This window comes from Scyliorhinus canicula, chromosome 15, assembly GCF_902713615.1.
Source record: "Scyliorhinus canicula chromosome 15, sScyCan1.1, whole genome shotgun sequence".
Lineage (NCBI taxonomy): Eukaryota > Metazoa > Chordata > Chondrichthyes > Carcharhiniformes > Scyliorhinidae > Scyliorhinus > Scyliorhinus canicula.
This window is the reverse complement of record NC_052160.1, coordinates 110750145-110763165: the sequence shown is the minus strand read 5'-3', so window position 1 is coordinate 110763165 and position 13021 is coordinate 110750145. Positions and strand designations below refer to the sequence as shown.

The 13021-nt window shown below is 44.6% G+C and overlaps 1 protein-coding gene across 2 annotated transcripts in view; it reads left to right on the top strand.

Annotated features, from left to right (window-relative positions):
* itpr3 (inositol 1,4,5-trisphosphate receptor, type 3) overlaps positions 1-13021 on the top strand; it is a 330370-nt gene that overhangs the window by 291235 nt on the left and 26114 nt on the right. For both annotated transcript variants that reach the window (XM_038820893.1, XM_038820892.1), the window contains exons 47-49: positions 960-1061; positions 2608-2800; positions 7587-7712. In XM_038820893.1, coding sequence (XP_038676821.1) covers positions 960-1061; positions 2608-2800; positions 7587-7712 — 421 coding nt within the window. The remainder of the gene's footprint in view (positions 1-959; positions 1062-2607; positions 2801-7586; positions 7713-13021) is intronic.

Here is a 13021-nt window from a genome sequence, read left to right as displayed (position 1 = left end):
ATTGAGTGAAAAAGATAAGTCTCTCTCTCTTATATCTAATATTTCCAAATTTTGGTCATGAATAGTAATAACAAGTGTTTTTTGCATGTAATGTGCAGTATAGAAGTGGAAAGTGTGCTGCTGATCATTAACAATGTGAGGCTTAATATTGGAACTAACCTCTGGCAGCATCCATGAAGCATTCTGTTGAAATTGGCAATTGGCATTTAATTAAGAAATCGCCCTTTCATTATCATAATTTGGAAGTATATTCTTAGTAGTTTAGCAAATCATTTAATTTAATCAATGTCTTTGCTAGCAAAAGTTATATGGTAATTAACTAAATCCTGCCTGCAGAATTGCAGTAAACTTAAGCAAATTAAAATCCCATTAAAACCAAATAGTATTCTGAGGCAGTATGTGATTCTGATGTACAAAATAACTTTCAACTTACATAGAATTACTCTTCTGAGGAAAACAGGGTTTTGTTCCTATGTCTGTGTTTTGGTTACATTACATACCTTCAGCTCCATGGGACATTTTTCTCAGTTACAGATGTTATCCAAGTTTAATTTTTTTGGTCTAACTAATCCATCAGGTGTCAGTGATCGTTATACACAGGCATCTTGACTGAAAAGCGACTCCTTTTATAATAAAGGTGTTATAATGGCCGGGATTCTCCGTTGCTAGTCTCCCTGTTCCTGCTATTGAGGAAGAAGAATTTGGCCCTCAGATAAATCTCCCATTCATGCAGCGGGTCCAGAGAATAGAGCCTGTTGTTTAATGTTTCTTCTAAGGTGCCTAATCTAATGAGGTGAGATGTGCATACTCAGTTTTCATAGAAGTCCTGAAAGGTGATATGTAGTGATAAGTGAAGCAACATATGTTGAAGATTCTGGTCTTCAACTCGGGTTGTCTGATAAGCAACAATAATATGTCCTCTGACTGGTGATTTTATGGTTTTCTCCACATTTTTCCAGCTTATGCTGAACAATATGCAAATGCTGAAAACGGGTCATCAGGAGCAACAAGAAGAGGAAGATCCCTTAACCTACTATTCAAACCACACGGCACAAATCGAGGTAGAGTCTTAACAAATACATGTAGCCCGAGCGATTTCCAATTGAGCAGCTCCACCATGATCAATAGGCACCCTACTTTTGGCAAAAGAGCCTGAATGAAGTCCACAAAGTTGTATTTTTATAGCAGTACAAACCATGTGAAGTGCAGATGACACCAAAGACTGTTTTACAATTGTGTGTCGTACATGGGTGCTGTTGGGATGAACGCGCACTAGACAACTGGAAACATTTCTCTGGCTGTGGTAGGCCAGATGCGGAGCTTCTCGGCTCCAGTAACACTCTGAGATATGCCATTTCCTTTCAAAAATAAATGAACACTCCTTACAAACCTTTTTTTAATTTATTCACATAAAAGCCAGGAGATGAAATGGTTCCTCATATTTCTCTAATTACATTTTTGTTTAAAATGATTCTGAAGTATCCTTTATCCTACAGCATTTTAAAATCTTTTTCAGATGATCTAGTCTCGCATGAATCACACTGGGGGTGTTAATTGTAATTAGTTGTAGAAAGGAGAAAAGCAATTATGAAGCAATAGTGGAAGTTTACAACTCACACAATTGTGGTTTGGCTTATTCAACATCTGAAAGTGTGGGCTTTTATCATGCATTTATGCCACCTTCTTGGCCAAATAGGTAATTGCAGACACAGGGAGAATGTGCAAAATCCACACAGTCACCCAAGGTCAGAATCAAACCCGGGTCCCTGGCGCTGTGAGGCAGCAGTGATAACCACTCTGCCATCCACACAGGTCAATCACTGCCCTCTTAATGAAAGGGGTGGTTGAAAATATGAACTGGTGAGAAATCAAAATCTCCAAAACCCATCTGAGTCCCTACGTATGTTTTCGATTTGCAACTCATTCTAACATGTATTATTATCTGATGTGCAACCACTCCCAGATTTATATTATTTACTATCCAGTGCAATTTGAAATGCATCAGGAAAATTGACAATGGACACTTTTGAGTGGCTGGAATCATGTAACAGAAATGAATAGGACTGCCAGAAGACAAAGGGTGATGGTGTTCTTAACTGCTAGACATGCAGATGATTTCAGCAATTTAGAGTCATTGAGCAATGGATGCTCTTCGATGGCCACAAGTATCCAAATCAAAGCACATCCAGTGAACAAGTAGAATACAGTGCAATCATTTAAATTTTTGAAGTGTAAGCAGAGGTTTTCAAATTTTTTTTAAATTTAGAGCAGCCAATTATTTTTCTTTCCAATTAAGGGGCAATTTAGTGTGGCCAATCCACCTAACCAGCACATCTTTGGGTTGTGGGGGTGAAACCCACGCAGACGTGGGGAGAACGTGCAAACTCCACATGGACAGTGACGCAGGGCCGGGATTCGAACCCGGGTCCTCAGCGCCACAATCCCAGTGCTAACCACATGCCATCCTGAAGTTTTCAAAGTTGCGATTATTTTCAGAAGCTTATTTTTAAAATCTATTTATAAGATAAGGAAACTTTGGGACCATGCGCCTGTTCTGGCACCCTGATGTTGGTCTTTTTAACTTCATTTTCCTATTATGATCGCTAGATTATTCGCAATGACCGAAACATGGAACAGATTGTATTCCCTGTGCCCAGTATTTGTGAATACCTAACAGTTGATTCAAAGCACAGGGTGCTCGACACCACAGAGCAGGATGAACAAGGCAGCAAAGTCAGCGACTTCTTCGAAAAGACCAACTTTTTGTACAACGAGATGATTTGGCAAAAGAAACTCAGAAGTAAGACCATTTTGAAAGGCTTTCTTTATCTTTCAGTGGCAGTTCAAACATTGATTGCTGCCTGGATTTTGTGTTCCGAGAAAGAGAATTTTCTATCGAGAGACGACTGCACTGATCCACACTGTGTGCAAAGAGGAGCAATAACGCTATTGTACTTTTACAATTGTTTTGAGAGAAAAGGGAAACAGTGACAGGTTCCACGACCTAGAGCATACAAATTAAAAATTAGGAGTTTAGAATTAAGCACGACTATTTCACAAAAATTATTTAATTTTCTAATTTGGGGAGATGGTGGCATAGGGGTAATGTCACTGCGCTAGCAATCCAGAGGCCCAGGCTAATGCTCTCAGGACATGGGTTCAAATCTCACCACGGCAGCTGCTGGAATTTAAATTCAATTACTATTACCTGGAATATAAAGCCAGTCTCCGTGGCCATGAAAACTATCATTGATTATTGTAAAAACCTATCTGGTTCACTAATGCCCTTTAGGGAAGGTAAAATCTGCCACCCTTACTTGGTCTGGCCTACATTTGACTCCGGATCCACAGCAATGTGGTTGACTCTTTACTGCCCTCTGAATTGACCTAGCAAGCAGCTCAGTTCAATTGAAATTAGTGATAGGCAACACGTGCTGGCCTTGCCAGCAAGTCCCACATCCCATGAAAACATTTTTAAAAATGTTTTGTCCATTACTGATTACTGTCCAAAAGCTAAGGCATAAATGGTAGTTCCTGACTTTATTTTAAGGTAATCCCGGAATCTGTGAATGCATTAATCAGTATTAATAATAATGCATTAAAAAATGAAAACTCTAAAAGGTTAATGATATGAAGCAACCAGAGAATGCTGTTTAGCAAAAATTGTTGCTGTGAAATGACAAATTAGCAGAGCGATTTTCCCACCGTGTCGTGCCCAGATACAGGTGAATAGTGCCTTAAATCGGGCTTCACGCCGGGTGTGAAACCTCATGCGAGTCACTTGTTTTGTGCTGCCTGGGGGTATCTGAATCACGCCCTGACTGTGGGTGATCCAGAATGGCTCATTTAAATATCCTGACACCACATTCACTCGCACATGCAAGGTCTCAATCGATGGCCATTTTGCATTGGTTCCCACAAGCGTCAACTAGACGTGATGGCACCTCGGGAGTGGGGTGGGGGGGGAGGATTTCAGAGGCCATTAGAGCCCCCGAGATGATCAAGGACAGCAGGGACAGGGCAGCATAGTTTACTGGGACTCCCCTGGCATCTGATCCCTTTGGCACTGCCAGACTGTTAACCTCAGCAGTGCCTGGTTGGCACTGACAGGGTGCAAGGTTGGCACTGCCAATGGTTGAGCCTGGGGGGGGGGGGGGGGGGGGGGGCATACCCAAAAAAGGAAGGGTGAGAGGGGATTTGAGGAGGCCACAGAGAGGTTTGAAGGGGTGAAGAGGCGGGTTCCTGAAAGCGGGGGTGTCCTGAAAAGGGGGAGGTGTACAGATTGGGGCAGCCTTTCAAAATGACACCCCCCTGATCTGTGACAAGCCAGTCCTGTTGGCGAGCTCAGCTCCCCAGGGCCAGAAAACGTTTAGAGTGGCCTCAATGGGGATGAAGAAAAATGGCGAAGTGCTGTTGAATAACGGTCTCAATCTCAACACTGCAGCCTTCGTGAAAGACCTCGCCAAACAAAGAAACCAGACTTTAAAATTTTTCCTGTAAATTGCGCCCTCAGTAGCTGTAAATACAATGTTGAAATAGAACTTGATCTTAGGGAAAAATCAGTTAAGCACAGATTATTTCAATAATTTCACTTGAGGGAGTCTATTATGCTCCAAATCTAGAAAGATCTGGATGAAGTCATTTCTGGATCTTGAAGTTTTCTGGATTATAGAGTTACATTAAAATACCTAACCACGAGTGTGTGAACCAGATAACAATGTAGATATAAATATTTACCTGCAGCATAAGACAGTGATAAAACTTTATAAGGCTGTGATAAATTTGGTTTTACTTCTCTGAGTATTGTGTCTTCTATGTTTCCGCTCCCTAAGTACTCTCCTAAAATGATGCCAATGACGTCAAGGAAACATGTGACCCGACACAAATATTTTCCGAACAATACAATTCTAGGTTGGGTGAAAGGTTATCTGGAGGAGGCTGGAATGTGGAGTTGAAGTTAAAATTAGATCAACCACAGTCTTATTGAATGGGGGAGCATGCTCGAGGAGCCGAGTGGCCAACTCTTGGTCCTAATTCATATGTTCGTACGCACTGGATAGGTTACAGTGTAAATAACCAAAGAGAAAACGCTGGCATTTGCTCTTTGATTTCAGATTCCAGCATCCACAGTAATTTGCTTTTCTACAGTGTAAATAATTTGGCTTGTTCTGATATGTTACATTAGGTGTAATTCTCCCAGTTTGTGATTAATTGTGATAGCAGGTGGCCCCAGCAGCACCTTTACTGCTGGCCAGAATGATGAATCCTGCACCAGATCTTGCATTTGAAACATCATTAATTATGAACTAAATAATTAGGCAAGTTCCCCACCAACTCTCCTGGTAGGTTGGCAACTGATTTGTCTTCCACCCGCAGCTGATTGTTCACAGATCCCAGTGCCATATCTAAATACCAATTCTGCACACTCACATCACTCTCTCCAGCCCACTTGTCTTCAAACCACCAGAACATGCAGGATCTCAACAAACCAGAGGAAACAGGCTAGCAATCTCAAGAGGTCTGCTCCTCAATTTAACCTCCCTCCCTCCAGACACAACACCTGCAAGGTGCCCATATCCCACTTAGACCTCTACCCATTGCATCTGGGGTCCTCATCCATCCTCTTCCAGTAAATTATGTGATATCCCTTTCACCCCCTGTTTTGTGAGCTTTTCATGCAGCCTTGTTGGTTTCTAGGTTCCCTCACCTCAGTTTTCCTACTGCCTTCTATTGCTTCTCTTCTTAATGCACTCCCTTGCCCCTCTGTGTGCCATTGTGAGCCCTCGTTCTTTTCCCACCCCGTCCTTACATAGCCCTCCTTCCACATTGCCACCCCTCCTTTTCTTTGCCAGGCCACCGCTCTACCCTCAGTTTCACCTTGCACTCCACCCATGGTCAAACTACGTTCCAGTGACTGCATGATCCTGCAGCACAGTGCTGTCCAGATAGACACAGGTGCGTTACACCAAGAGGAAAAGAAACACCTGTACTCCCCAGCTCCAGCCACAGTACTGATCCGACTCAGTGACACAGGAGGACGCATGGGGCATGGGTCCAGCAGCACGGTGTTGCCCATGAAGACCGGCTCAGCATGGAGATGGAGGGCAGGAATTGGTCTGTCCATCAGAGTGATGAACAGTGCATCAGAAGCAGCGCAGCACCGTAGCAGAAAGTTGCTGCACTCACCTCAAAATCTGTTGTGAACTGAGGACCGCCATGTGGACACCACTCCTTAGCAATCGGGATTTAGACTGAAGTAATTTTGTGCTGGTGTACTGAAATATTAGAAGACCTGACAGGATACAAATGAATGTAAATGCTGTTCAACACCATCAGCCAGTGGGAAGACTGACCCGCCATAAACTCGCCATTGGAAGAATTGCAACATGATTTCCTACTTCCTCGTTCCCACTATGTCCTCTGCTCCCACCCACCACCAGATATGCCACAGGCAGGATAGAAGAATACCACCGATATTGTTCATTTAAATACATTTCGTAATTCTAGAATGCAAAATTAATCATCTTGTCCTCCTTTTAAAGTGGAACCTTTACAATTTATTCAAGCTCTGTTACGAATTGGATTCCCACCATGTCTAACACATGTGGGAGATCTCATTCGCGAGTAAAAGATTCAGCAAGAGGGCTTTTGGTCATGGTATTTCAAATAATTCCAAAATATAATGTATTAACCCATTGCACACAATGTACTATATTTTCACTAAAGTGAAAATTTATCTTTGACACGACCACCGATAAACAGAATCTCCTCATTATAGTATTCCACCTTCTACTTCTAAATTAGTGCCGAATGAGCTTGTAAATTGCAAAATAATTGTTTAATACCAATGTCAGAGGCAGTGCATTTTGGAAGTAATATCTAAATGGGGTTGAAACACAAAAAAGGTCTGCGGATACAGATACACAGGCAATTGCAAACAAAGTACTGAAGTCATTTCGAGAGGAATAAAGTTAAAAAGCCGAGAAGTGAAAATTAACTGAAATAAAACTGTAGGTAGACCACACTTGGGAGTGCTGTGCGCAACTTTGGTCACCATAATACGAAGATGATATAGAGACACTGGAAAAGGTGTAAAACCGATTTACAATCATTATATCGGAACTGAGGGGGTGCAACTATTGGGAATGACTGAACAGCCTGGGACTATTTTCTCTCAGAAAATAGAAGACTTGAGAGGTGATCAAATAAAGTTCTTTTAAATTATGAAGCAGCATGTTAGAGTAGACATGGAGAAGGTTTCAGTTTGTGGTAGAAGTCCAAAACCAGGGGCCCTAAAGGTAAAAAAAGTCCCTCTTAAAATCAATAATGACTTCAGGAGAAGTTTCTTTACAGATTGGACGGATGAGGCAAATAGCTTCTGTCAGGGGAAATAGGAATTGGTGGATGTGCTGATCAGGCAAGATTGCATGTTCAAGAGAAATCCTGGTAATCATTAAAATTGAATGTTAATAGAGAATTGAAGCTGTAAATCTTTGTGCTGTCACTAATTAAATGGGAATGCTTCCAGCAAGTTTTATTTATAGATTGCAAGCCTTCATAAGCATTGTCCTTTTCCTTTTTGTTAGGCATGCCCCTGCTCTACTGGTTCTCCAGGAGGATGTCAATATGGGGCAGCATCTCCTTCAACTTGGCTGTGTTTATCAATCTGGTCATTGCCTTCTTCTATCCATATGCAGAACTCACTTCAATGGGTAGGTTCATTGATATATGGAGCATTTGAATGTTTCAAGTGCTTGCCTGGATAGATTATGAATGATTGTGACTAATTAGGCTAACATTTAATCAAGGACTTTATCTGACTTGAAGTTGCAAGGCAAAGTCCAATTAATTCTACGTCTGATTAAAGAGATCAAATTACATTGTTTAATTTGCTGCTTACTCTCTTGTTACATTTATTTAATATACGTATTGTCGGTGGCGTGTCTTCATAAAGTCCCAACAGTGCTAAGAACAGTTAATAATAATAGAAAATCATATTGATATGGACTGGAAGGACCAATTATGTTGTCTGTGTTGTAGAACTGTAATGTCTATTCTTCAACTGTAAACCACAGGCACCTCTTGTATTGAGATGCTTCAGTGAAGGAATTGGCCCATAACCAAGATTACCATAAAGGGTGAAAAGAATAAGAAAAAAGGCAAAAAGACAAACAATAAATGAGTGTTAAATGACATCGAGCTTAGGTTTTAGAAGTCAATGAGAAGGGATTCCACAACTTTGATAACTAATGGTGGGAATCTGGAACTCACTTCCTGAAAGGGTGGTTCAGTCAGAAGCTTCCGTGACATTTAAGAAGTAGTTAGATATCTATTCATGCTGTCGTAATCTCCATGGATTTGAATCAAGTACTGGAAAATGGGATTAAAGTAGTCAGATCTTTGCTTCTTTAAAAATATTTTTATTCGAGGCACAACCCAGTAAAACAACCCCACCCCCCACAGCTGACATTTGCCATTCCTTAAAAAAGGCGATGAACAACCTCCACCTCGAAAAGAACCCCTCCTCTGACCCCCAATGGCAAATTTGATCTTTTCCAAATGGAGGAATTCCAAGTCACTCACCCGTCCCACCACTGTAGGCGACTCTGGGTTCCACCATCCTAACACGATCCATCTCCGGGCTATCAGGGAGGCAAAGGCCAACATGTCAGCCTCTCTCCCCACCTGCACTCCCGGATCCTCTGACACCCCAAACATCACCACTCACAGGCTTGGAGTCACCCTCGCCCCCAGAAACTCTGACAAATGACTTCCAAAACTCCTCCAACTTAAGGCAGGCCCAGAACATATGCATGTGATTAGCCAGTTCCCTCAAGCAGCGTCCACATCTATCCTCTACGACTCATCTGTAGCACTGCCATGTGTGCTCTGAGCAGCACTTTAAACTAAGGCTTAGCCTCGCACATGAGGAGGTCGAATTTATCCTTCACAGGCCTCACTCCATAACACCGCTTCAAATACCTCTGCCCAGCTCCTCCTCCCACTTCCGCTTTATGTCCTCCACTGAGGATCTCTCCCTTTCCACCAAATCCCTGTTTATGTCATAGTTCCTACCCTTCCCTTACTCATCCTGAGACAGAATTCTTTCATGTAACGACAGGGGCGGCAACCTTGGAAATGTGGCAACCTCCTGCCTCACAAAATCCTGGACTTGCACGTACCGCAATCCATTACCTCTCGGCAACTGGAACATCTCCTCCAACTCTCCCAACTCCACAAACCTGTCCCCCATGAGCAGGTCCCTAAAACTCTCTATCCTCACCCGCTCCCACACGGTGAATGTAGACTCCAGCCCTGTCGGGATGAATCTATGGTTGCCACAGATCCACGCCCACAGTGTCAACCCTCCATCTTAAAGCGTTGCCTGCACTGATTCCACACTCTGAATGACCACCAGGCTTGTGTAGTGCGTAGCTGGCGAGAACGGAAGCAGCGCCAGTGTCAATGCCCTCCAGCTTGTCACTCTCCACAAGGCCTCCTCCATCCACCCCACACCGACCTCTACTCCACAGCCAACTTCCTGATCTTTTCAACGTTCGCCTCTCCTCTCTGAATCACATATAAACTCGAAAATCATCCCATTCATCCTTCCGAAGAATGACTTTGGCATAAAAATCGGGAGATTCTGGCAAATAAACAAAAACGTCGGGAAAACCGTCATCTTTACTGTCTGGACCCTCCCAGCCAGCGAAAGCGGTAGAACATCCCATCTCTTAAAATCCTCCTTCATCCCATCCACCAAGTTTGCCAAATTCAACTTCTGCAATTGTGCCCAACTATGCACCATCCGTAGCCCAAATATCAAAAACTCGGCTTGACCAGCCGAACCGGATTCTTCTCCAAGCCCCTCCCCTGCATCCGAGCAGTGACCGGAAACACCTCGCACTTTCCTACATTGAACTTATACCCTGAATATATCAATATCCTCATAATCCTATCAATACTCTCCACCGGATCCGTGATGTACAACAGCCAGTCATCTGCATGCAGGGAGACCCGATTCTCCATGTCCTTCTCTCAATATCCCTCCACCCCCGTCCCCCCGAAGCCCTAAGCACCATTGCCAAAGGCTTGATCACCAATGCAAAAAGCAAAAGAGACAACGGACATCCCTGCTTCATTCCCTGGTTCAGATGGAAATATCCCGAGCTAATATTGTTCTTGCGAACACTCGTCATGGAGAACCTGAACAACAACTGAATCCAATCCACTAATCCTTGCCCAAATCTAAGCCATCTCACCACCTCGAACAAATAATCCCATTCATCCCAATCAAATGCCTTCTCCACGTCCATAGACACTATTGCCTCTGTCCCTGATCCCCCCCGAGGACATCATAATCACATTTAACACAATCCTAATAATAGCCGATAGCTGCCGCCCCTTCACAAACCTCGTTTGGTCCTCATCTACCACCCCCGGCCCACAATCCTCCATGTGCCTCACCAGCATTTTAGCCAATGGCTTCGCATCCACGTTCAACAACAATATCGGACGGTACATAAGAACATAAGAACTAGGAGCAGGATTAGGCCATCTGGCCCCTCGAGCCTGCTCCACCATTCAATTAGATCATGGCTGATCTTTTGTGGACTCAGCTCCACTTTCCGGCCCGAACACCATAACCCTTAATCCCTTTATTCTTCAAAAAACTATCTATCTTTACCTTAAAACATGTAATGAAGGAGCCTCAACTGCTTCACTGGGCAAGGAATTCCATAGATTCACAACCCTTTGGGTGAAGAAGTTCCTCCTAAACTCAGTCCTAAATCTACTTCCCCTTATTTTGAGGCTATGTCCCCTACGCATCCACACACATCTGAGTCCTTATCCATCTTCAGAATAACTGAAATTGATGTCTATGTAAATGTAGGCAGAAGCTCCTCCTTGCCAACCAACTCATTAATAATAATAATAATAATAATAATCTTTATTAGTGTCACAATTCCGCTGGGAACCCGTCCGGACCCGGGGCCTTCCCAGACTGCATTGAACCCATCCACCCTATAACTTCTCTCAGCCTAATCGGGGCATCCAACTTCTGCACCATTCCTTCCTCCAACAATGGAAAGTCCAGACCAGCTAAGAACTGCCTCATGCCTGAGTTCCTCCTCCGCCCCCCCCCCCCCCCCCCCCCCCCCCCCCCCCCCCCACCCGCCCGCCCTCTGGAGCAGTGGAGCAGCTTGTTCAGCCCCAGTAGAAGGCCTCAAACACCCCATTCATCTTCTCTGACTCAGTGACCACCCTAAACCCTCGCCCCCGCCCCCGAATCCATAATTCGCCCAATCTTCCTCGCTGCCACCTACTGCCTCAACTGATGCGCAAACAACCTACTGGCCTTCTCCCCGTGCTCATGCAGCACCCCCCGAGCCCGATGCATCTGCCCCACTGCCTTTCCCGTAGACATAAGCTTGAACTCCATCTTCCTCTCCTTCAACAACCACTCCTCAGGGGCCACTGAATACCTCTGATCCACGACCAGAATAGCCTCCACCAATCTCTGCCTCTCCAACCATTCCACCTTATCCCTATGTGCCCAAATCAAAATAAACTCTCCCCATATTACCGCCTTCAGCGCCTACCACAGCACGGCGGCAGAGACCTCCTCACTTCTGTTGAGCTCTACATAAGTGTGTATAGCCACACCTATTCGCAAATCTCCTTATCATAGAATTTACAGTGCAGAAGGAGGCCATTCGGCCCATCGAGTCTGCACCGGCCCTTGGAAAGAGCACCCCACTTAAGCCCCACACCTCCACCCTATCTCCTTTATCCCTGTAACCCAGTAACCTCACCTAACCTTTTTGAACACTAAGGGCAATTTAGAATGTTCAGTCCGCCTAACCCGCACATCTTTGGACTGTGGGAGGAAACCTGAGTATCCGGAGGAAACTCACGCACACACGGGGAGAACGTGCAGACTCCGCACAGACAGTGACCCAAGCCGGGAATCGAACCTGGGACCCTGGTGCTGTGAAGCAACTGTGCTAACCACTGTGCTGCCCTTATCTGCCAACAACCCCACATCCAGCCTCCACTGCGGCTGCTGGGAACCACCCTTCTCCACACACAAGTCCAGAAGTTGCGGCACATGATTCAACACCTTGATCGGCGAATATTCCATCTCAGCCACCCCCGCGAACAACGTCTTGTCCATGACAAAAAAATCAACCTGAGAATACACCCGATGTACATGAGAAAAAACCAAAAATTCCTTCACCACCACGGGTCCACCCCCCATCTGCCCCTCCTTTTTTAAAATAAATTTAGAGCACCCAATTCATTTTTCCAATTAAAGGGCAATTTAATGTGTTCAATCCACCTACCTTGCACATCTTTGGGTTGTGGGGGCGAAACCCATGCAAACACGGGGAGAATGTGCAAACTCCACACGGACAGTGACCCAGAGCCGGGATCAAACCTGAGACCTCGGCGCCTTGAGACTGCAATTCTACCACTGCACCACCGTGCTGCCCTGACCATCCGCCCCATTAATCCCAACAATTTCCTCACCATTGTCAACACCTTCAAGGACTTGGGACCTGACCAATCTAGCCTAGGTTTAATAACCCCCCTCTCCCCATAATCAAACGGTGTGTGTCAAGGTCCAGTACGTTCGTCAGCACCCTCTTCATAAAATCTACGTCATCCCAGTTTGGGGCATAGATGTGCACCAATACTATGGGTGCACCTTCCAGCCTACAACTCACCACCACATTCTTACCCCCTAGATCACCCACTATGATGCCAGCTGAAAAGGCATCTGCTTACTAATCAGCACCGCAAACCCCCTCGTCTTCATACTTAACCCAGTGTGAAACACCTGCCTCACCCACTCTTTCCTCAATCTCGTCTGATCCGTATCCCTCAGATGTGTCTCTTGCATAAACACCACATCTGCCTTCAATCTCTTTAAGTGGGTGAAAACACTGTGCCTCTTGCTCGGTCCATGCAGTCCCCTTACCTTTCAAGAGACCAGTCTGGTGGTAGGGCTCCACAC